A 25,621-nucleotide genomic window follows, 5' to 3' on the forward strand; every position below is an offset into this window, starting at 1 on the left:
TTACGTTTGGGGAAAGAAAAGAAATAAATTGACCATTATACCCTTTTATATTTTAAAATATATATATATATATATATATATATATATATATATATATATATATATACTGTCTCTAGGCCCACAAGAAAAGAAATTTCAGCCTCTACTGTCTCTAGGGCAAATCATTTCAGCCTCTATTCTCGTTCTCTTTTCTTGTTCTCAACTCCATCTCTCTATTCTCGTTCTCAACGCCGAACTTCTCTCTCTCTCTATCTCCAACTGCTAACTACTACAAGAATCAGAAGTTCAAAACCCATATATTTCAGTTTATATATTTGTCTGCAAGAATCAAAACTTCAAAACCCATATCGGCATCATTTCAGATTATTCAAAAAATCAAAACCTAATTTCAGATTGTTCAAAAAATCAAAACCCATATCGGTCAAAACTCATATCAGTTTCCATCGCCCGCTGTTCCAATTCGAGTTCACTGTTCGCAAGCTTCAGCCGCTGGCCCTTTTTCTCTCAACTCTCAAGCTTACCCCCCCCCCCCCCCCCCCCCCTCTCTGCAACTGCTAAATCAACTAATCAAAGTCTGTAATTCTTATTTTGCAAGCTAAATTCACATGTAATCAAGGGCAAAATTGGCATCTGAAATCACACACCAAGCCTCTCCGTCCCTTTCCCTTCATTTCCTCCCATTTTTTGGAGGTTAAGAAATTTACTGTTGAAGGCTTGTGTTAACCCTCCAAACCCTTCCCTTCCCTTCCATTTCCTTCCAACAATTTTTGCCAAACACAAATTTTTAATCCCCCTCCATCACCTTTCCTTCCCTTTCCTACTTTTGCCATTGCACAGAACTGACCCTAAACGTGTTTGTCCTAAGTTCCTAACCCTAGAAATAATTAAATTAAAAAAAAAAAAAAGCAACAGATAAACACTAACATAAACTCTTTATTAGTTCATAAACCCATGTATGAAATTCATTGATCATTGTACAATATTCTCATAGTGAATATATAGAATGCAAATGTTGTACGCATTTAAACGGATTAATTTTCACCTTTCCTTTGTTTTCGTACAGTTCCCCTTAGCATTTTCTCTGAAGAGGATATTGGTCGGTGTTATTGGCGTTGTCACACGATAAATATACACCATATTAAGTTGTTCAAATGATTATTCTTATTATTATTAAATATATATATATATATATATTGTTTATAAAACCAAACTATTTAGATCCAATCTTTTGATCTTATAGATGCATGTGCTTTGACCCAATTCTACAGTTAAAGAGTTGAGCTTGATAACCAAATTTTTATTTTATAAGTAAATGAGATTTAAATATGATACTCCTGTCTTATAAAAAATTGTCCAATCTTTTTAATTTTTGGATGTTTTAAAATAATTGTTTCAATAGAAAATTTTATGTATTATATTTTTAATATTCCTAATTTTTATATCTATCGTAAAAGGGTATATTTGAATTTTATTTTCTATTATTATAATAAAAAAAAACATATTAAAATTTACAATTTTAAATTTTAAATTTCAAAAAATGGAATTATTATTGCCAAACCCCCCAATAAATTAGGAAATTTTTTTTTTTTTTTTTTTTTTTTCAGTTAAGTGGTTTCATGGAAAACCCCAATAAATTTATTTATTTATTTATTTATTTTATGTCTCTTATTAGTATTATTATTTTTTGTGAAAGAGAGAGTGATGAAGGGAGTACATTTTTTCCGAGCGCAAGTACCAAGGGTGAATTCAAGAATTGTTAATAGAGGGGTTAATATTAAACAAGGGAGAATTGGGGATTGAAAGATTAAAGAGTTGAAATTTTTTAAAAGAAATAGGATTAGACTTTAGGGGGATAGAAGGAGTGAGCTCTCTGATTTAGGAGTTTTCTGTGCTTTGCCTTAGTGATTGTTTAAGACTTGTTTAACTTGAGTCTATTTGGTTGGGTCTTTTTTTAAAAATTGTGGTTTAGATATTGGGCTTGTTTGGATGGATTAAAATTGAAGGGTTAATATTCATATTAATTTTTTTTTTTTTTAAATATTAGGCTAAATATACTTATATGAAAAAAAATTAAAAAAAAAAAAAAAAAATTTCAAGCTCACCCAAGCCCACCCTTGGATCCGCCACGGTGCGCAACAATGATTTGGTGTACGGTTGCATACTGCAATCTAGGGCTTTTGTACGTGGACAATCTTCGTCTTAGCTTTGAGGTAACCCTTTTTCTTCGGCCTTTGAATCAAGAAGCTTAGGATCTAATCAGTGAAGAAGAATAATAGGCCACTCCAACGTTTGGAACTCTCATCCCAAGAACTACCGTCCTGGTGAGACTATCTTCTTCATCTTTTAATATTCGACACAATTCGTTATTATATATATTTGTGTGTCAATGTTTATCCTTTGTGGATTGTTCTGAACTAATCGCTATTCACGTATGCTAATATCAGCAGTTTGATTGGGTATTTCAATTTAAATATCTTGTTATCTGACGGATTCACCATATTCCTCCGCTTTAGCAACAAATCAATGGATTGAGCTTTCAAAAACTTTAACAACTAAAAACCCTAATTGCATACAATGTAAAGTGAGAGATATGGAAGATTTTGACACTTACGGCTCTTAAAGCCCTAATGTAAATGAAAGAGATGAGAGAGTTGGCCTTACGTGAGGAATAAATCTTGCTGCAATGGAGGAGTTTGCTATACTCAGAAGTCAGAACATGTATTCGGTCCATGCATTTCTGTAACTGAGGATACAGATGTCTTTACACATCATCTTCAACCGACAAAAGTGTCTCCACACGCCCTTGGCGGCTTGGTTGAGTTGGTAAGGTGTTGGCCTGGACCCATAGGTCCAAGGTTCGAGCCTTGCCACTTCCATTATTACCTTTGACTTAACTTGCTCTTACAATGTGGGGCCAGCGTCGGCAGCCGGGGGTTTACCTGGTAGCTACACACCCGAAGGGCGCGTGGTTGCGAGGGTTCCCACGTCATAAAAAAAAAAAAGTGTCTCCGCACACATTTGAAGGGCAAATAGTCATTATAGGTTTGATAAAGTGTGGACATCAACATTGACTAGGTTTGACCTTTAGGGAGAGTGACTGCTGGGGTAGTTTGTTTCTAAGGTGTTAATTATAGTTACACAAGAGGACAGTGTAATTTTTCAGAACTTAGGAGATGTTCTCTCTAGAGGGGAGGTTGGTGTTATTATTCAATATATGTGTGTGTGTGTGTGTGTGTGTGTGTATAATAAACTTGTCCCCAGAACTAACAAATGAATTCTTTCATTTCTCTCAATTTTTGTCCCCCTCCTTATAAACAATTTGATAGAGCATTCTGAAAAGTTATTCAGTATTGCTAATAGTAGGATTTTACATTTTTACTTGTTTGCTGTATTCTAAAGGTGTTTTTCCAATTAACCAGTAACAAACTGGCAAATAACACCTCTATTTTTAACATTTTCCAGTCCCACCCAATATGCAAACCATGAAATTTTCTCTCTATGAACTGCCAATTATTGTCTCAAGACTCAATGGACTTTTTGTCTTGGCTGTTAAGGGTAAATCAGTAGCTCTTTAAGAGTTATGACTTGCAAGAGATACTCAAAACTTTTTGTGTTGGAAAATTTAGGAAAGAAACAGAAATGGAGGAGACAACTTGTTTTAGACTCATACTATCATAAAATTTGAACTTTAGATCTTTGAGTATGTGACAAATGGAAATTGTTAAGTTCTTAGTCATTGCATGCTAAGTCCTCAACAAAATAAATAAATAAATATATATATATATATATATATATATATATATATATATAATTGTAATCTTCCACTAAAAACGAGTATAATCGTAATATGCTAGTATTCAGTAAGTTGTATAACCTGAGATTGTTTTTGGCTAGTTTCAGAAAGCGAATGTCTTGTGCAAGTTCTTAGTGAGGATTTCAAGATATTAATTGTGGATATACCATTTATTGAAATCCTTCATTTCAAGTTGGGATATACCATAAGTCACATGTGCGAACATCGCAAAAACAGGATTTAAAATTGACAAACTTTTGACAGTACACAATTAAGAACTAAGCAATGCATATCATTCGTTCCTTCACCCATTTTCATCTTGATATTTCTCTACTTAAAACTGTGACCCATTTATTCACTTCCATATAGAAAAACTAGTTCATTAAATGTCAAATCAAACATTTTTCACTATTATTGCCATGAGACATCCAAAATGCGCAAGATAACCTCTATAACATGGTTGTTGGGCAGAATGAAGATTGCATCATAGAGGAGAAAGATGGTGGGAGGTTTTTGTTGTGCTCCATCTTCTTCATTGTAGAAAACACTCTCTCACCTAGCCAAGCCAGATAAAAAATATATTAGAGATATTAAAAGTCAAAGATTAAGAAATTAAGAAAGATTTGTAGTTATCACTGTGTTTTGGAACTGTGTTAGCCAAAAAGTAAACAAAAGAAGAAAAAAGAAATAATCACCAGAACTCTGCTTGCATTATTTCTATTCACCAGCCCTTTGTGGTTGAATCGAATTTCTGTAAGCTCTTCTTTATCTTCTTCTCTGCTCTTGCTGATGGATAATATTCCTCAAGAAAATTCGTTCAACATAATTGAAGTACCAAAAACTCCATCTTCTATAAAACTGTAGTGGCCCGATGATAATCCCTAAGCCCACAATAAATCCCAATTCAGCACTTACATATACCTCAGATTTAGGAAATGAATGTTTGTCTTTAAATGTTGGTGATGACGGTGATATCACCGCCTTGCTGCAATTTGTCTTCAAAGGAGGTCAACATAATCCCTCGTTTCCTTCAAAAGAGGTTTCAGAGCATGTTTGAATTTGTGGGCCTGCTGGGATCCGTCCAACCAGTAGATTATATGACAGATTCAAGAATGAAAGGAATGTAAGAGTAGCAAGCTGTGTCGGAATGACACCACTTAGCTTATTCACGGAGAGATCTAATGATCCAAGCTGTTTCAAGTTTCCTATTGATGTTGGGATCGGGCAAGTGAGAGCGTTGTGTGATAAGTTGAGAACATAAAGTGATGTGAGATTTCCAACTATTTCTGGTATCATCCATTGGAATCTGTTGTTTGAAAAATCAATGGATGTGAAGAAGGTTAGAATTTTCACAAGCTCCATTTCTAGTCCCTTGTTGGTAACTCTCACTGTATCTTGATAATAGAAGTTATTGAGTTGTAGGAATTCAAAATGCAGGTGATTGAGCTTCGATTGTGTATCATTCTTGTCAACCATCATTGTTCTCCAGGTCATGAAGGATTTATTGGCAGATTACCACTGAAGTAGTTGGAAGCTAGTCAATAATTTGGAGATTTGCCCAACTATTGTTGTCACCCCCTCGACAGCGAATGTCTCCTTGGAACCTGTTGGTACATAAAACGAGAACGCGCAAACTGGATGAGTTCTGTAAGAAGCAGGGGAAGAAGTCACTAATGTTGTTGTTCCCAAGGTTTAAAACCTCTAACATCTTGCAGTTGGCCAGAGATTGCGGAACTCGCCCTTCCAAATGATTCCCATTAAGATCAAAAGTCTTTAAAGCACTACTGTGCGGGAATGACCCTAAAATATTGCCACTAAGTTCATTATTCTGCAGATTCAGTACCCCAAGAGATTTGGTACTCATCTCAACTAGACATGATGGTATTGCTCCAATCAAATGATTGTTTGACAAATCAAGAACTTGAAGGTAGCTGTCATTGCATATAGATTCAGGGATGACTCCAGTGAGGCTATTATTTGAAAGGGAGAAGAAATACTTCTATGTGGATAAACTTAAATTGATTCATGTTGAATAATGTGAAAATGCAAATTAATGCATTCACATTATTTTTGTGGCTCAAATTCATTTCTCGATTTGGAAGAAGCTCACCTTTGGCCCAGCATTCGAAAAAATGCACCAGCAAGTCTCACAACGCTTTGTTCTCTCTCATTTAATGCATACATAGAATTTTCTTTCCATAACTTGCATCAGCAACTGCCTTTGGAACTTGTGAAGCAATTTTATTCATTGAAGTTGCACCAGGAGCTACTCCGTATATTTCTTGGTCAAGAAATTCGGGTGTAAAGCTTTATCAATACTTATCCAACTTGTATGGGTCTGTTTGGTGCTTGAATAACAAGCTGATTTTGCTACCTCACTAAGCTCAGTTCTCTGCCTATATAGATGGAGTGAATCTCATGCAATGAGGGGCATCAGTTTTGAGTGAGAACTTGGGTGTAATTGGATTTTCCCTAAAATTAGACACATCACTTCCGTTTGACCCCATCATCTGCAAAGCATACTGTCGATTCTAGGGTTTTATTTAGATCTTTCATTCATTTCATTTTCTTCTTATATATGGGGTTCATTCTAATTTTATCAATCAAGATTAGATCTTTTTTTAACTTATGTTGCTTGATTGTTGTTTGATGCATATATATATATATATATATATATATATATATACAACTGTACCATTTGAATTGCTCAACTTTCCATATTTGCATTGTTAACTAAGATTTTCTTTTGTAATACATGTACAATTTTGTGTGGGCACGCCGCACAAGCACTTAGAAAAATGAGAAATGAACATTTCCTTATATTGAACAAAGAAGTGATAATCTTTTAATATTTCACTAATTATAGGTAATACATGGTATAATAGTTCACTAACTCAAGGTAATTGGAGTTTCTTTCAGTAAATAAAGTAGCATTTATTACTTTGGTTTTATTAGTATATTTTCACACCCACGCTACACATAAACTTGGTGTTCCGTAAGTTGTATAACCTGAGTTTTGACATCCAAGGTTGGAAGTCCAACCTATTCGGGGGGAGAATGCACCAAAAGAAGATGAAGGGAAAAAAATAAATAAATATGGAAAGCTGCAACTTTTGGTTGCATGTACTAAATAAATAAATGTTTGGCTAGTTTCAAATAAGTGAATGTCTTGTGCAAGTTCTTAGTGAGGATTTCAAGATATTAATTGTGGAGCTACATTTTATTGAAATCCTTCATTTCAAGTTCTGACGTACTATAATTCAAATGTGTTAACATTGTAGGAGCAGGATTTAAAATTTGACAAACCCATTTGACAGTATACAATGAAGAAATAAGCAATGCATATCATTTGTTCCTTTCCTTCACCCATTTTCATTTTTAGCGTAGTAAGACTATCTGATTCTCTACTTAAAAACAATGACCCATTTATTCACTCTGATATATAAAAATAAAAAATTAGTGCATCGAATGTGAAATCAAGCATTTCTCTGTTATCTCTGTTATTGCCATGAGACATCCACAGTGCACAAAATAACCCCTATAACATCTTTGCGGGCAGTATGAAGATTGCAAAATAGAGGAGAAAGATTGTAGGAGGCCTTTTGTTGTGCTCCATCCTCTTTATTATAGGAAACACAGTCTCACCTAGCCAAGCCAGATAAAGAACAGATTAGTCATTAAAAGTAAAAGCAAAAAGAAAGAAATGGAACTGTCTTAGTCAAAAAGTAAACAAAACGGAGAAAAATAGAAGAAAAAAATATATATAATAACAAGCACTCTGCTTGCATTACTAATATTCACCATGGCTTAAGTGGCGGAATCGGATTTCTGTAGGCTATTTTGTTTCTTCTTCTCTGCTCTTGCTGAAGGATGATATTCCTCAAGAAAACTCGAACAACGAACTTGAAGTACCAAAGTCTCCATCTTCTGTAAAACAGAAGTGGGCCGATGATAATTCCAAATCCCACAACAAATCCCAATGTAGCGCTTATATATACCTCAGATTCAGGAAATGAATGCTCGTCTTTAAATGTTGGCGATGGTGGTGGTATGGCCGTGTTGCAATTTATCTTCACAGGAGGCCCACACAATCCTTCGTTTCCTTCAAAGGAGGCTTCACCGAATGTTTGAAATTGGGAGCCTGTTGGGATCTGTCCATCCAGTAAATTATATGACAGATTCAACAATGAAAGGAATGTAAGAGTCGTAAGCTGTGCTGGGATGACACCATTTAGCTTATTCATGGAGAGATCTAATGATTCAAGCTGTTTCAAGTTTCCTATTGATGTTGGGATTGAGCCAGTGAGAGTGTTGTGTGATAAGTTGAGAAAATAAAGTGATGTGAGATTTCCAAATGTTTCTGGTATCGTCCCTTGGAAATTGTTGTTTGAAAAATCAACGGATGTGAAGATAGTTAGGATTTTCACGAGCTCCATCTCTAGTCCCTTGTTGGTAACTGTCACTGTATCTTGATAATAGAAGCCATTGAGTTGTAGGTAGTCAAAATGCAGGTGATTGAGCTTCGATTGTGCATCATTCTTGTCGAGTATCATTGCTCTCCAATTCAAGATGCAGTTATCTGGCAGATTACCACTGAAGTTGTTAGAAGCTAGGTCAATTATTTGGAGATTTGACCAACTATTGACGCCCCCTTGACAGTCAATGCCTCCGTGGAACCTGTTGGAACGTAAAACAAGAACGCGCAAAGCAGATGAGTTCCTTAAGAAGTAGGGGAAGGTAGCACTAATCCTGTTGTTCCCAAGGTTTAAAACCTCTAACTTCTTGCACTTGGCCAGAGATTTTGGAACTTGCCCTTCCAAATGATTCCCATTAAGATCAAGAGTCTCTAAAGCACAACTGTTCGGAAATGACCCTGAAATATTGCCACTAAGTTCATTATTCTGCAGATTCAGTACCCCAAGAGACTTGGTACTCATCTCAACTAGACATGATGGTATTGTTCCATTCAAATAATTGTTCGACAAATCAAGAACTTGAAGGTAGCTGTCATTGCATATAGATTCTGGGATGACTCCAGTGAGGCTATTATTTGAAAGGGAGAAGAAATATGCATATATGAGGTGATCACCAATATCAGTTGAGATTAAAGAACTGAAATTATTGCTCGAGTAGTCCACATAGGCTGCAAATTCTGGAGGTTTTGGAATTTTCCCATGGAGCTGGTTAGAGTGCAGGTCAAGGACACTGAGATTAGAAGGAATATCGTAAGGTTCTTGCACGTCCACAAGGAAATTGCAAGAAAGATTCAAGTAAGCTAGACTTTCATTACCAACTTTCCAAATCCAGTTTGGAATATCCCCTTCAATTTGGTTGTCTGAAAGGTCCAATTGCACCAGTCTTGTTTGGTTCTTTAGGTCAGGAAAACTTCGCAGCTTGCAAGAAGCCAATTTTAATGTGGTGATCCGGGGGAAGGCAGACAAGCCTGACTTACTACCACTTGTACCGATTGACAAGTCGTTGTATGAAAGGTCAAGATTAGTAAGATTACGGAGCTTGTAAATATTTTCCAAGTTTATAAGGCCAGTGAATTTGTTTGAAGAGAGTAAGAGGATGTTAAGATTTCCAAGTTCAAAAAAAGAATTGGGAATGCGTCCTTCTAAATTGTTACTCCTCAAATCGAGTGTATCCAATGAAGAGGATGAAGCATGTGAAAATCCATCAACTTGGCCACCAAATCGGTTAAATGAAAGCCGAAGTTTCTGCAGAGATGGGAGCGCCACCAACGATGGTGGAATACTCCCATTGAGTGAATTGTGACGCAAATCGATATGTACAAGTTTCGAGAGGCCATCAAAGTGAATGGAGGGAATCTGACCCGTTAAATTATTGTTAGACAAGTATATGTGGGTAAGATTTTTCAACTTCTGAAATGATGGGATTGGACCAGTAAACATATTGAAAGACAAATCCAGATAAACAAGTTGAGTGAGGTTTTCCATTGAATTTGGAATAGGTCCAATGAAGTTGCAATTGAAAAGCTCTATCCTGGCCAACATCCTAAGGTTATCAATTGAGTTTGGTAATCTCCCTGAAAAATTTGTTTCGCTAAGAACCAAGTTCTCAAGCGATCCATAGTGGTGAAATTCTGGCAAAGAACCATTCAGAAATCTATTGTTCGATAAGTCAAGCGTCTGTAAAGTTGATACCTGGAAGATCTGGTCTGGAAACATTCCTTGCAAATTACAAGAGCTGAGACGCAACAGTGTCAACTCCATGAAATTTGAAAGGAATTCTGGAACTGTGGTGGATAGATTGTTCTGACTCAGACGGATCACTGAAAGATTGCTTAGCTTCAAGAGAACAGAATCAAAAGGGCCTGAAAGATTGCAATTGGACAAGCTCAACACTCGCAAATTGGGCAAGGATGATGATAAGGCCTGGCACCACTCCTTTCCCTGTGCCGATATCTTTACACCATCAAGAAGAAGTTCTCTAAGTTCAGTGAGGTTCTGAACAAGCCCTGACAAATTTGGGTTCTCGAGTTTCAAAGGAAGAATAGCAGGGAAAAGGGTTGAGAGGTCAAGAGTAACCAACCTCGTCATGCTTGAAAGTTCAATTGGAATTTGCCCAGCAAACCCGGCATTTGACAAATTGAGGTATGTCAAACTGGTGAGGTATCTGAACGTCTCCGGAATTTGTGTAAAGTTGAAGTTGTTATTAGCCAAATTGAGACTCTGAAAAGACACAAAACTGAAAAGAGCACTGGAATTGTCGAATCCACCAGAGATTGATTCGCTGTTGAGGTCCATACCTATCACTCGACCAGTAGTGTTGTCGCAACTCACGCCACTCCAATGGCAGCAATCGGTGCTCTGATTCTGATTCTGATTCCAGTGTATGAGCTTGGTGGAAAATGAAGAATCGAATTTGAGGCTGTTCTTCAATTGGACTAACAGCGATGGCTGATCGTTGAGACATTGGCCAGAAACAAAGTCTGTGTTGATGCCAAACAAAATTGTGAATAAGGGTATGAAGAAAAGGAGTAGAATTCTCATTGTACGCAATACGCCCACGCTTAGGAGTGAGTGAAAATAAGAGGATAATGAAAGAGTGACCCATAATGTTGAACTTATTGGCTTTGTGGGTTCAGACTTTAGACCACACCACACGGCAGTGACTAGGAATAGGAGGAGGAAGAAGAACAGTGTGGTCAGAGTCAGGAAAGAGACATCAAATTAAACTGAAGCTTCCTCTTTGATATCTAAGACGACCCACATGACCTAACCCGCAATTCAAATTTGCTTGATTTCTTTTTTTATTAGGAAATTTAAAGGAGTAATGGTACAATGTTGAGTCAGTTTTTATTGGCGACTCAATGATGAACAGTGTCCAATAGGATAATGGTACAATCTCAGTTTTTATTGACTGGACTTAATGAACAGTGTCCAATAGGACTCTTAGGGTATCTCCAATATAGAATTGTTAAATTCGGATGTCAAATCTATATTTTGACAGTGTTACAGTGTCAAAATGCTACATTTTAGTAATTTTACACCAATGATGCATTTTATGCAAAATGCTAATTTTTGACACAATCACTATTATTTTTCAACTACCATTCTCACCATTCATATTTGCATCAATAATATTAATATTAGGCACATTCCAAGTCAAGTTGTAGACATTAGAAAGAAATTAAAATTAAACCTAATTAAAAAGAAGCAAAAATTTAAAATATCTAGTCAAAATAGGACAAATAAATAAATAAATAAATAAAACAAAATGATTTATGGACTTCTGTTGCTGATGGTGTCAAATGAAATCTCAATAACTAATAAGAAATTGACAACTCATCACCTTATCACAAACAGACAACTCCAAATTTATCCTCTCCACCTTTTCAACTATCTCCATCTCTTCGCATCATCTTTCAATGCCTTTGTCAGAATAAAGACAATCTCTAAATAAAAACAATCAGCGACCATGGATTTCGATTTCGGCGAAATTTTTTATGTTTCTCTCCAATGCCATCTCTACACTCCTCTCTCTCTAGCAATTTACTGCTTCACAGACATCCTCATTGGCAACCGTGGCACCCATGGATTCCGACGAAATTAATCTTTGTTTCTCTCTAACACCATCTTTGCACTCTTCTCTCTAGCATTGGTGAAATTTTTTATGATCTTTTTAAAATATATATATGTATACAATATACATATGTGTGTGTGTGTGTGCGCCAAATCTAAGCTCCGCCTTTCTCTCTCTCGCTCTCTTTCTTTGAAATAATAGTAGCTATTTCTTGTGCTACAATTGGTAAAACTTTTGACAAAGTTAAAAATTGACAGTCATTTTAACATTGCATTGGAGAACCCCTTTTGAAGTCCCCTTGTTATATTTTAGAAATGACAGACGTTTTAGCATTGAATTGGAGATGCTCTTACACAGTAATTTTTAAAGTAGTTTGCCAAATTTATAAAAATTAATTCAAACTTTTTTTCTATTTTCCAGTTTAAAGAGATCTTACTGTAAGTACACATATACAGTTGCATAGCGTGAAAAATAATTATTATTAATTTTTTTTTTACGTAAATGAAATAGAACTAGAGTAGCCTAAACGTTGGAAATAGAAACATTAATGACGAGTCTCCCAAGGCAGCGGAACAATAATTGACGTAGTCCACTACGAGAACATTCTCCACATGCAGCTTGCAGGATTTGTCTTAGTAGTTTTATGTCTAATTCAATACCAAACCAATGTCCTTCCACAATAAGGAAAATTTTAAAGTTGAATATTCTTTCAGGTTCCACCGAATTGATTTATGAAAGTGACATGCTCACATTCTTCACATTTTGGAGGGAAAATAGCAAAAAGTTTGTTTACCAAATGAAATTTTTAGTGTGACGGGCAAATACTTCTTTACACTTTGATATTCCTTCTCAGATGCCAGTAACTAACTTTCTTGAAAAATAAGTCATCATTACCATATACTAGCCGTCCAAGGAGCGATTATGTTAAATAACTCGATTTATTTGACAATATTTAGTTAATCTAGATGGCATGAATTCTACAATAAAGAAATAATATATTTATAAATAAAAATGATATTTATAAGCATCAAATGTGCCACAGCCCCGGGGGCTTGGAGCAATTGGGAAGTCTTTAAGTGGCCACACACACGGCCTGGCATCGATTCTTACCACTACCTTTATTACCTCCGGCTTACCTGGTATAAAAAAAATGTGCCACAAATTATTCTTAATTTTTTTTTTTTATTAATGTCAGACTTGATTTTTTTATTATTATTATTTTTATGTAAATTAGGGAGAGGAGTATTAAAACACGGTGCACCAGCTCAAAAAATTGAATGCTCTATCAACTAGGCACGGAGTATGCCCATTTTATTATTATTAGTTTTCTATGAGTTTTCCCTCTCAGCTGTTAATGGAACAAAGTCTAATGACTGCTCAATAATTATACTTGACATGGAAACTTTCTAAAAATCTCCTCGACAAACTTACACATTCACACTAACTTGCTAGGACAATTAAGGCTTAGAAATTAACATCAATCACATTCTATACAGCTTCCAGGAAAATGGTAGAAATTGTCCATAAGAATTTTAATTTGAACATAAGAAAAAAAATAATAATAATAAAATATAATGTTTTGGTTAACATTACTGCTACAAGGAGAAAAAGGAAGAACAGTTCAAATCACCCACTCCATGGAAAGAGACCTGTAAATGTTGCAGCAGCATCTCTTGTCTACTCCCTGACAAGTTATATAAATTTTACACTCCGACGAGTACCATTTCTTTGGCTTCCATGAAGCTCTCTTTGCTCACTCTCCAACCCTCCAATCCTCCCACTTTTGAGTAGAATTCTCATTGGACACAATACACCCACGCTTAGGAGTGAGTGAAAATAAGAGGATAATGAAAGAGTAACCCATAATGTTGAACTTATTGGCTTTGTGGGTTCAGACTTTAGACCACACCACACGGCAGTGACTGTAAACGTTATAAATGCAAAAGACTTGAGAGGACTAGAAATAGGAGGAGAAGGAAGAAGAACAGTCAGAAAAAGAGACATCAAATTAAACTGAAACCGCGTTTTGTATTTGGCAATTTTATTTTCCTTATTCCTTGTGCGACAAATGACTTCGAAGCCTCCCGTCTTTGATATCTAAGACGACCCTTCCTTTCATTAAGGGGCCACCCGCAATTCAGATTTTTTTTTTTTTTTTATCAGGAAATTTAAAGGAGTAATTGTACAATGTTGAGTCAGTTTTTTTTGGCGACTCAATGAACAGTGTCCAATAGGATAATGGTACAATGTTAGAGTCAGTTTTTATTGACGACTCAATGAACAGTGTCCAATAAGACTCTTACACGGTAATTTTTAAAGTACTTCGCCAAATTTGTAAAAATCAATTCAGACTTTTTTTTTCTCATTTTCCAATTTAAAGAGATCTTACTGTAAATACACATATACAGTTGCATAGCGTGAAAAATAATTATTTTTGTTTTAGGTAGATGAAATAGAACTATAGTAACCCATACGTTGGAAATAGAAAATTAAGTCACTGCTGCACATAAAATAGTTGCTTTGGACTCCCCAACGAACCATAACCCTGTTCGTTAGGGCATCGCCATTGGACTCTCCGAATTTGTCACATCAGCATTTTCTCATAGCCACCTCAACATTTCTCATAACCACGTCAACGTTTTAGAATCTCCAAATTTTAGTTATCGGATGTACTCCAATGATGCATTTTCGCTCTCCAAAAATGTTAATATTTTAATATTTTTTAAATTTTTAATAAATTTTATTTTTAAAATTTTTCCTAACGGTTATATCATAAAAAAAATTTAAATAATAGAATATTTATTATTAAAAACAATACGATACGACATAAATTTAAACAATACAATAAAAATAAAAAACAATACAATACGACTTGAATTAAAAACATAAAACAACTAGAAAAAACAGAATAATCATATGGAATGCTTGAGATAATCATATGGAAAGCTTGAGTTGCCACGTGCGCGTATAGATGCCAATATTTCATTTTGGCGTTCAATTAGCCATGCTTTCCTGGCTTATGTTGGCATCGATTCTAGATCTTTTTGCATGATTAACATTTCTTCAGCTCTTTGTTTGTTTTCAATCCTCTTAGTTTGCTTTGAAGTTCGAGTTGTCTGGTTTTTTTTTTTTTTTTATCTGCTTTGCGTGCCTCTCGTTCTATTTGAGCGGCCTCAAGAGTTTCAGATTGTCTTTAATAAAGGGTTGTTGCATGATCGAATTTGCTAATGAAATTATTCTGACTTTTAGATTATCTTTTATCCTTATTTCGCCTCTGCTTCGCTGCTTTTTGTCCTTCTGGTCGATGACATTCTTCAATATTCATCGGATCATTTTCGCTTATGTGCGCCGATCCTTCAACCGAACTTGGTGTCGTTGCTGCATTACTTGATAGAGTAGATGGGTTTGAGTGACCAATAGGCTCACTATCATCAATGTGGATTCCACTCCTCTTCTTCGGCTGTTTTTTTTTTTTTTTTTTTTTTTAATGTCAATTCTTTTTTACTATGTAAATGCCACTTATTGTTGCTCTTCAAATTGTTCCAACAACTGTCAAACTTAAATTTTGTGTTATTTTGACGAGCAAACAACTCTTTCGCTGCTGTCATCTAAAAAAATAAAAATCAATAATTATTAGAAGATAAATCTTTAAAATATCTTCCAATTAAATTTAATATAATAAATAACTTACCTTGTACTCATTGTCTTGTCCACTGAGGTAATTCCTTTCGATCTGGGCCATGCATCCAGAAAATTTGGTAATTATTTGTTGCATAATGGACCAACGATTCAAGCAGGCGATATGATTTCTTTTAGGTGTACCAGCACCATTAACGTGTTGCTCAAAACTTTTTTGAATTCGAATCCATAACGCTGCCTTTTGTTTGTCTGAACCGATGACCGCATCAGTGCTAATGACCATCCACGCATAACATAAAGTCTCATCTTCAACCGTGGACCAATTAGGAGGCCGAATAGCCTTTGCTTTCTGAGAGGTTGGGAGTTACTGGATTGTGGCACTTGAGTAGGAATGTTGGAAACTTGAGAAGGTTGATGAGACGGAAATTGAGATTCATATCCAACAAATTGAGATTCTTCTCCAACAAATAAGAAATGATCAAAATTATCATTTGATTGGTTGAATTAGGAATTGTAGTTGTTATATGGTGCTGGGGGATCCATGAAATTAAACTTGAGTAAAAAATATAACTAAAAGATTGAGAAAATGACTTAGTGGTTGTAATTATAAGTTGAAAACTAGAGAAGATGGGTTGGATATGAGGTGAATAATAGTAGGGGTTGATGTATTTATAGAGGAAAAATGAAAAAAAAAAAAATTAAATATATATATATATATAATGAATTTTTAAAAAAAAAAATCAAAAAATAGGTTTTTGTGTCAATATAGCCGTTAAGACACTATTTGGGTCAGCCAAACAGTGCCTAAAACGGCCATATGTCAATAGGAATATTTTTAAAAGCAAATTTTTTTAAAAAAAAGCACTTATATCTATTTTTTTTTAACTTTTTTTGTCCAAAAAAACCTTTAAGGCACTGTTTGTGTCAGCCAAACAGTGCCTTAACGGCTCTTTGTGTAACGACCCTAAACTGAATACCGAAAATAATAAAAATTAAAAAAAAAAAAATTTCGGCATGACCTCAGTTAAAAATGGTCCTACAACAACCTGTTGAAATAAATAAATAAATAAATAAAAACAACGGCCTTTCAAGATTTATCCAACCTGCCCCAACACACAATACAAAAGAAATATAATGTATTCCCCAATATCACAACATCAACGACCTTCTCAAATTAGCCCATCAACGTCATCCCCTTCAACTTAAGCATTTATATGATCTCAGTTTACAACAAAAATAATCAAGTATCTTAGTTATATTACAGTGCAATGGTTTGTAAAAATAAATACTCTTTTACATAGTTGAGACGATACAAAAAAAGAAATGGGTTAAGATACAAAAGATAACAAAATACAACTCCTAATCTTCTTCAAGCTTGCGAGAGATTGTCATCCTCCACTTCTTTTCCGAGCCCTGAAAAATGTTAAATAATAGGGGTGAGCAAAATTGCTCAGTAGGTAGTGCCTAGGACATACCTCTTAAGACCCCGTGAATCCACATAATGAATAGGAATAAGGAAATTAGGATCATACCATGCCGGGAGTAAAAGTATAACTATGATACCACATCATTAATCCAACACCACAAATAAATATGCCATGCACTGAAATGTCGTGCCATGCAATGTCACTCCCCATTTTCCCAAAACTATTTCCATTATCATTTCCAAACCGTTAGTGAACCCGTCCCATGGCAACTCCATGGCGACACGAGAGGAGGATTGGCCACTGTCCTTGACCCATGGCAACTCCATGGCGTCATTTGGGGCCCAGGTAACTCAACCACACTAGGGCGGTCTCCCTAATCCCCTCTAGGCCTCACAAACGCCGCGGTCCCTAGGCAACTCCTAGGCGGTCGGGTTTTTCACAAAAATCATTTTCTATCAAAACTTTTCACCAAAAATATTTTCATTTCCGTTTTCAAATCAATTTTTCCATTTCATTGCCCAATGTCATGCTTGAATGTCCCATATATTTCAATGTTGTGCAAATAGGGAAATTTCATGCATTTCAAGTAAATAATAAAAAATGAGCATATTATACAAAAATTCCCTAAGTATAATTCATACTTTTTTTTCACAAAATTCAACACTAAAGGCAACATGGGTATAAAATTATCATCAATTAGATCATTTACTAAATAACACATAATCACATGCTTTCACAACATATATAAAGAACATTGTATGGAAAGTTCACAAATTAAGCATGAAAAATCACAAATTTGAGGGAAATGACAACCCAAGAAATTATGGATTAGGAACTCCTACCTCAAAGGAGGAGAAAACCCCCAAATTTTCACCACAAACCCTCAAAATGGGTCTCAATTTTCGGACTCCCTAGGTTGCTCAAAACTGAAATTGCTGGTATACACATGTAGAGCTTGTCGTGTTCTTCGTTTTGCCTCAAACGGCACTTAAAAACATTAAGAAATGAGGGAGGAATCAACAATTGAAGCTTTGAAGAAAAAAAGAAAAGAAAATGCTGAGAAGATGGGAGAAACAGACCAGCGGGGAGAGAGAGTGAGGAAGCAGAGACCAAAAATGTGGTCTTATGACCGCTTAGTAAAATTGCGGGTCCCACAGCTATAATAAAAAAAAATCTTCTTAACACACACACACACACACATATATAAACCTTAAAACATTACACTTTGGTTCAATTATTTTGAGGGAAAAAAAATACCAAAATCAGCCCAAAAAACTAATTTTTTCCTTTTTTTTTCCAGCGAAACAGGCCTTACCAAACAGTGTTCTGGGCTAAAACACTATTTGGGCCAGAATTAAAAAAGAAAAAGAAAACTGATGCAGGCCTGCAATTCGCCAAACCAATCTTGGTTTTTAGCGACTTGGATCAAGATTGTCTTAATGGGGCCCACTTTTGAAAAGTCCATTGGAGCAGCCCAGTCTTCAAAATTGGCCTAAAATCGTCGAATCACTCACCATTGTACCTGCTCTAAGGGCATCTCCAATGGACTCTCTAAATTCAGACTCTCCGAATTTGCCACATCAGCATTTTCCCATAAGCACGTCAACATTTCCCATAGGTACGTCAGCGTTTCAAAATCTCCAAATTTTAGCTATCAGATGTACTCCAATGGTGCATTATTGCTCTCCAAAAATATTAATATTTTTTAAATTTTTAATAAATTTTATTTTTTAACTTTTCCCTAACGGCTATATCATAAATAAAAAAATTAAACAATAGAATATTTATTATTAAAAATTATACGATACAACATAAATTTAAATAATACAATAAAAATAAAAAAACAATACAATACGACTTGAACTAAAAACATAAAACAACTAAAAAAAACAGAACAATCATATGGAATGCTTGAGATAATTCTATGGAAAACTTGAGTTGCCACGTGCACGTATATGTGACGACCCTAGATTTTTCAACCCAGTGTGTCTTGTGATGAACCAAAAGAATGACCCGATAACGGATCCAAAATGCGGAAACGAAGGAAACTAAGTGGCCACTAGAGATGTACGTCATCCCTAAGGCATCAAAATGACTCCCCATGGCATGATCAAATTGCATTATATGCTATTGTGTAATGATGTGAACAAACACGCAAGTGTAAAATGGTATTTTAAACATGCTACAATAGCCCATGGCCTTATTACAACTCATTTACAACATTTGACATGTCAGACCTCCAAGTTAGAAAAATTACATTTCATAGACAAATCATGAACATGCTAACACTTGCATGTGAACAATAATGTTTCTAAAGAAGCTCAACTCAGCAAATCACCCAAGCAATTGCAATCTCCAATCTTGTATCCTGTACCTGAAATATGCCCCAGTATCGTAGGGGTGAGTAACATAAAGCTACTCGTAGGAAATGAGCATGCATCGACCTACGTTTTACAAGTGTACATGATTTAATCATTGTGGTTCATTCCACCTAACATCTATGTCAAAGGTGAGACTCAGGGAGCATCCTAACTACCTAAGATCATTTCTAGCATAAAACACATCATTTATGCAATTTCAACAACACAAAAGCATGCTACACATAGCAACAAGATATAACATGCTTACACAAAGCAACTAGTTAGAAACATGCTTACACGAAGCAACCAGATAGAAACATGCTTACACGAAGCAACCAAATATAGATTCTCAAAGTTATCAATTTGAAATCTAAATATTAAATCAACTAAATATAGCAATTAGTATGGATGTACTTAACAACATCAAATCGCCAATAGCCAAAACCACAGTCACAATATAAACATGATTGATAACTTGGAATTGAATGCGAAAACAAATAGTGGAAGACTTGGACATCACGTCTCGGATTAAACCAAGAACAAATTGGTTATTCCGGTCATTAACCCGCTGGGAAGACCACCCTAGTGCGCACTATCTCAATTGGGGAGAACTCATACCTCCCGCACTAAAGCCGAACTTTAGCCATATCACAGTAACAATGTCCCAAGACTCCAAAATAATCAAATAAGTTCACAACTTATACGTAATTTATATAATGCATTAAGTCACCTTCCATGCACAAGTAGATTGTATCCACACAACACATGCTCTAAATCCACAACTACTATAGGATGACAATGTCGAATCTTCAAAGTGCGATTCGTTAAACGTTATAACAATATAATCCAATATTGAAAACATAAACTCATAGATTCATTATAAGTCAAAAGTCATGCTTTAAACATATTATCAATGTCAAATACATGAGTTAATCAATAATACCATAGAAACAGAATTTAATCTATAAACTAATTAAATTCCCTAGATTTCAAATCTTAATCAAACGACCTCCAATTAATACTTGATAAACAATATAGCATGGTCATTACATACACCACATCAAAACTCGATTAGGTCATAAGAACAATAAAGTGGAATTTAATTAAATCATGATAATCAAATCCCTAACTTCTAAAACAACATCAAATGGTTCCAAATTAACATATGCTAGAACATAAATCATAGTTATCACAAATATCAAGTTAAACACTTAATTAGGCCAATGGAACCCTTAATTAGATTTTAATTAATCATTTTAATTAAAATCTCTAGATTTTCATACTTGTCCAAATGCTCTTAAATTAAAGTATGTTAAACAACATGCCAAGACATAATTTAAAAGCTTATCACAAGTCAATTTCATGTAAGGTACGGCCATGAGATTTAATCTTTCACAAAAGATAAATATTAAATAAAATATGCAATTTTTATTCAATCAATACCAATTTAATATATATTAACAAATATATTAAAACATGATTTTCTAGTATACCACAATTCAAATCAAAGTTATATATCATCTTGAATTTTAAATCTTATATAAAGAAATAAAAATTACCAACTTTCTAAATTTGATACAAGGCATACATATAAATTGTATAATCATGAAAAATACTCAATACAACACATATAAATCCTAAAATATTTCCTATCTCAATTGGAATGAAAATCCCAATTACCACCGAAATGAAATCGCCCTAAATTTTTAGTTTGCAAGACAGATATTTCAGCTTGTTACCTTCAACTTGGGAAATTCATAAAAAATTCAATTCTAATCCAAATTGAATGAATCCAAAACCCAATGAAAGCTTAAACACTGTAATTTGATAATATCAATTTAGTTTCACAAAATATTTTCTCAATTGAAACAGTTTTGACCCACAACTTTGAAATAAATTCTGCCCAGAAAATACATTTTCAGCCTGTAGCTTCCAACTTTGAAAATTCATGAAAAATTCATTTGACATCCAAATTGGGCAAACCTAATTTATTTTGGAAGTAAACATATGAGAGTATAAAACTGAAAATTTAAGCCATGATCCAATGTCAAAAGGTTAGTGAAATAAATCATCTAAAAATATGTTTTCTAGCTGTAATAAAAACATGGACAGCAGATAGTCTCGGATTTTTTAAAAAATTTACAAATGCTCTAAAATCGTGAAAAAATTCTGAGTAGTGTAAAATCCATGGGGAAAGTTCCAGTAAAAATTTCAAGGTAATTGAAGTACCACAGCTCTATATAAAAATTCGTTTCCGGACCGGATAAGAAAAGATTTAAATTTCCAGCAATTAGCTTGCAACTTCAAAAATTCATAACTAATTCATTTTAAATCTAAATTACATGAAACCAAAACTAAATGGAAGCTAATTGATTATATTTTCATGTTATATATTTAATTTGACAAGATTTATTTCAAATTAAAACAGTTTAAGGGCAGAATACAAGTCCTTCTCTTCTATACATGTAAAACACTCAATAATGACATAAAAATACTTCAAAATAATAGATCAATACCTCACTAGAGAATTGAATCCCTAGATACCAAAGCAAAACTAGGAGTTAGGCTAGATTCTTCAAGGTTTTGAAGAGGAGGATGAGGAGAACAAAAAGTATTCCAAGCTTTAAGGTCCAAAGTAAGTGGAAGGGCCTCAAAGATCAAGGTCAATGCCTATAGCTTCAAGCTTCATCCATGAAGGCTAGGGTTTTGTGGTGAGGAAAAAAGAGATGAAATGTGAAAATGTGTGAGTGGAGGAAATAGAAATCCTCCACTCACTATGTGATCCTACACCATGGTCAACACACACATCTATGGTCAATTGCACAAAAACCCTCCTTTAAAACCATAATCCCAAAGTGGCCCAAAGATATTTGCAAGACTAAATTGTAAACTTACACTTGTCACCAATCCATGGCTCCTTCCTAGGCTTAATCCCACACCTACACTTGTCAACTATCCAAGCCAACAAGTGCATCAATCCTAGGGCAACAAGTGGGTGAATCCTCACCTCCAAATGTCATCATCCAATGCATCAAAGTGTTTCCACACAAATATCAACAAATGGACCAATGAGAGTGTGACACTTGTCACACTTTTCAAAAATTGCAAAAAGGTCCTTTTTGAAAATATCTTCCAAATTTAATTACAAAATGGTCCCCAAGATGAAAAATAATTACTTTATTTAATTACACTAAAACCCCACAAGTTAAGAAGAATTACACTAAAGTATGCATTAATGCCCCTTTATGAAGGAAGTAAGCAATCAACATGCTTTTCTAAAAAAATAAAAATACCACTATCATGGAAATCAAATATCATGAATACATGCAAAACCGGAATCAAATCCGAGCATAAAAAGTGAGGTTGTGAAAGGAAAAAGGATAAACGAGAAAAAGACAAAATGTGAATAGTGTTCGGAAAAATAAAATATGAAAATGACACAATCCCCAAAAGAAGTTGTCAATCCAAGGAAAAGAGTCTCGGAAATCATTCCAGAGCATTCGAGACGATATCAAGTGATGAAAAACCGAACCCAAAAAGGAAAAGACAACGGAAAAAAAAAATTATCCGTAAAAATCCGGGTTATTACAACCTTCCCACCTTAAAGAGATTTCGTCCCCGAAATCCAGCCCCAACCAACAAAAGGCGAAACCAGGATAACTACAGAGTACATCTCCGAGTATCCCACACAACACGCCACACTAGTGACCTCAGAGCTGAAAGGAACACACAAACCAGTGTCATTTGCACCCACGTGCTCATGACAAGATGACCTCTCAAAGGAAAAATGACCACATGGCCACACGACAAGTCTAAACTTACACACAGAACCCAAGGTCAAACAAAAGAATGGAAAACAACAACAGTAAGCATTCCTCCTGATGAACCTCCAAACCGATCCATAAACAACCACCAATTGAACTCCAAGATCATCATAGATCAAATCAAAGTACCGAGCAAAGACGACATGGCAGTACGAATAGCGACCAGAACCCGCCCACGACGTACTCAAATGTGTGGTAGCAATGACAGTGCTTAGTGCTCGCCCACACTTTTTCGTCAGTAAGGTAGCATCGACGGCAACTAGTATTCGCCCACAACACATAACTTCGTACGGTAGTATGACAGTATAAAGCACTAATTCATAACCTGCCCCCCACTAGGTCTACCCATGAAACCTCTCGATACCAATGACATCAATGTCACAAAATGATCATAGCCAAAAGCAATATGGGAACCAGGCATCTGTGAGAGTTAGAATATGGTCCAAAGATATTCTGGACCATCTCGGCCAATCCCAAACTATGACAACAATGTCATAGGCACCATTATGCTTAAGGCCATAAATCTTCAATACAACAAAATCGACTACTCTAATGTCTCAAAATGCTACTACCAACAACATCAATCGAGAATCCAAAGCCTGAGAAACGAATCAAGACCTCCAAAAATTAAAACGAAACTCACCACAAGACATTCCATTGAAAGTCCTACATTTCTCCCTGAAACAGATCAACTACATTACCAATCACCATGATCAAACATCAGATCCACAACTTTATCACAGATAACTAAATCCTCAAAATACAAGTCCACTAAGTGGCACTCACATCAAAATGCCAACAACCAAGGTCACAAATGAATCTCTCAAAACCGTGCTTGGCATCACCAAGCTAAATCAAAATTCCTCAATTTCAATCCAAGAACCATCACTGGAACAAAAATTCCTCAAAACTACGCCTAGTCATAACTAGGACGAGAAAACTCCTCAACAAGCTATATCTAACAGTGATCCTCCAAAACTCTTCCTAAGAGTCAACCACATCAAGGTCTCCAAAATGAAAACAAGTCTCTGAAAGACATTCTCAAAAGTGCATCGAGCTCACCTCACGAATCAAACAAATCCTCAATGATATGGACATAAGTCCCCGAAAAAGAATCTCACATCAATCAACTCACTTTGAGCACCACAACCGTCAACAACCACGGTAGGAACTCCCCAAGGGAAGACACGAAAGAAAGGGGAACACTAGTCTTAAAAAGGACAACACCACGACTCCATCTCTGAAATGAAAGACAACAAAGTCAAAGACTTCACCCCCTACATGGAATTAAGTCGACCAAAATCTATCAAATCCTCAACAAGGACTCAAGACAACAACGATGATCCTCATGGACCAACTAACCCCAAAACAGTGCACAACGTAACGGAGGGAAGAGACTCACTCCTTGTGAAGTCCCTAACACGAACTAACACAAAACCATTGTGGAAACCCGCATACAGACTACGTGCGACCAAGGAAACGAATGGGAAAACCAAACCTGGAAATCATGCATATGACAAGGAATGCAACTACCAAAAAGAAAATCTACACACATAGATGAAAATCAAAAGCACATGCTGCACGTCTCCACATAAACACAAAAGCATGTCATTAAAGCGCAGTAACAACATGGCATCTTGAAGCATATAAGAAAAGCATGCTATCGCCACACAACAAGAAGACAAATGTGGATAGACCTCCACCTACTCATGCATCACAATATCATAAATCATACTACTAACATGGTAGTAAATGAAACTGCAGAAAACAAAATTGATGCAACAATGAACCCTATGGACATCGTGTCTTAGAGTGCCTAGGTAAAAAAGAAAGACCAGTCCTAGCCATACACTGACTCCAAAAACCAATGCAATAACAACATGTCTCAAAACAAATGTGAGCCCTTACCACAATGGTAAGACTCTTACAATCCATCTCTGAATCTAAGGGTGACACTATAAGTGACACTAACAATGCAATGCTCTCTCTACCCAAAGCATCTATCAATCGACTTGATCCCAAAAGCGTCATCGCGCAAGGAGAACTCAAAGAAAATGGTAACTATAGCCATACCAACAACAACCAAATCAATCACCACGAATGATTTCTAAAACAACCATCATCATCACCGATTAAAGGACAATGCCTATCAAAACAAAACCAACACTGATTCCATCTAAACTGCGCTTGTAACTAGCCAGCACGGTAGCATGACAGTGCCATGCACCTGCCCACAAACATACCCGCCTACGAAAAATGCAAGTTCTAGAGGAATATTCCTAGACAATCAATGATCCTAAGAGGTCCATAACCTCATAATGGCCCAAAACCAACAAATCCACCACTACGGTAACGCCAAATGACTCATCTTATAAGAGCCTAAATAAAAGGTGACCATCCACCTACCTAAAAACCAATACTAGGTCGACAACAACCTATACTACCACGAAACTGTGACTACAATCACCATCAACCTCAACTCGTGCCTCAATGACCAATCCCATGTCATGCCAAATATGCAACACAATT

General features: G+C 35.5%; 2 protein-coding genes and 1 pseudogene across 2 annotated transcripts; all 3 read right to left on the minus strand.

Annotated features, from left to right (window-relative positions):
• Positions 1 to 4,801: 4,801 nt before the first annotated feature.
• LOC132314720 (receptor-like protein 33) lies at positions 4,802 to 5,977 on the minus strand (annotated as a pseudogene).
• A 1,135-nt stretch (positions 5,978 to 7,112) lies between these two features.
• On the minus strand, positions 7,113 to 10,992 carry LOC132313342 (receptor-like protein 7). Its single transcript, XM_059812064.1, has 2 exons — positions 7,595 to 10,992; positions 7,113 to 7,438 (listed from the first exon to the last, which is right to left on the minus strand). Exons 1-2 carry the CDS (start codon positions 10,807 to 10,809, stop codon positions 7,435 to 7,437), a joined length of 3,219 nt encoding a protein of 1,072 aa, XP_059668047.1. The 5' UTR covers positions 10,810 to 10,992; the 3' UTR covers positions 7,113 to 7,434.
• A 4,100-nt stretch (positions 10,993 to 15,092) lies between these two features.
• On the minus strand, positions 15,093 to 15,764 carry LOC132314721 (glutathione S-transferase T3-like). Its single transcript, XM_059813543.1, has 3 exons — positions 15,534 to 15,764; positions 15,348 to 15,450; positions 15,093 to 15,220 (listed from the first exon to the last, which is right to left on the minus strand). The coding sequence occupies exons 1-3, from the start codon at positions 15,762 to 15,764 to the stop codon at positions 15,093 to 15,095; spliced, it is 462 nt and encodes a 153-aa protein (XP_059669526.1).
• Positions 15,765 to 25,621: the final 9,857 nt, after the last annotated feature.

This window comes from Cornus florida, unplaced genomic scaffold (genome assembly GCF_030987335.1).
Source record: "Cornus florida cultivar Cherokee Brave unplaced genomic scaffold, ASM3098733v1 CherokeeBrave_3.0.0_Hap2_Chr06, whole genome shotgun sequence".
NCBI classification, from domain to species: domain Eukaryota; kingdom Viridiplantae; phylum Streptophyta; class Magnoliopsida; order Cornales; family Cornaceae; genus Cornus; species Cornus florida.

Bases quoted from the DNA above. Each gene is read 5' to 3' on its own strand.
- LOC132313342 (XM_059812064.1), bottom strand. From the start codon at position 10,809: ATGAGAATTCTACTCCTTTTCTTCATACCCTTATTCACAATTTTGTTT.
- LOC132314721 (XM_059813543.1), bottom strand. From the start codon at position 15,764: ATGGTCATTAGCACTGATGCGGTCATCGGTTCAGACAAACAAAAGGCA. The intron at 15,451-15,533 runs GTAAGTTATTTA...TTATTTTTTTAG, and splicing joins GACAAGACAATGAGTACAAG to ATGACAGCAGCGAAAGAGTT. The intron at 15,221-15,347 runs GTAAAAAAGAAT...CAAGTAATGCAG, and splicing joins CAATAAGTGGCATTTACATA to CAACGACACCAAGTTCGGTT.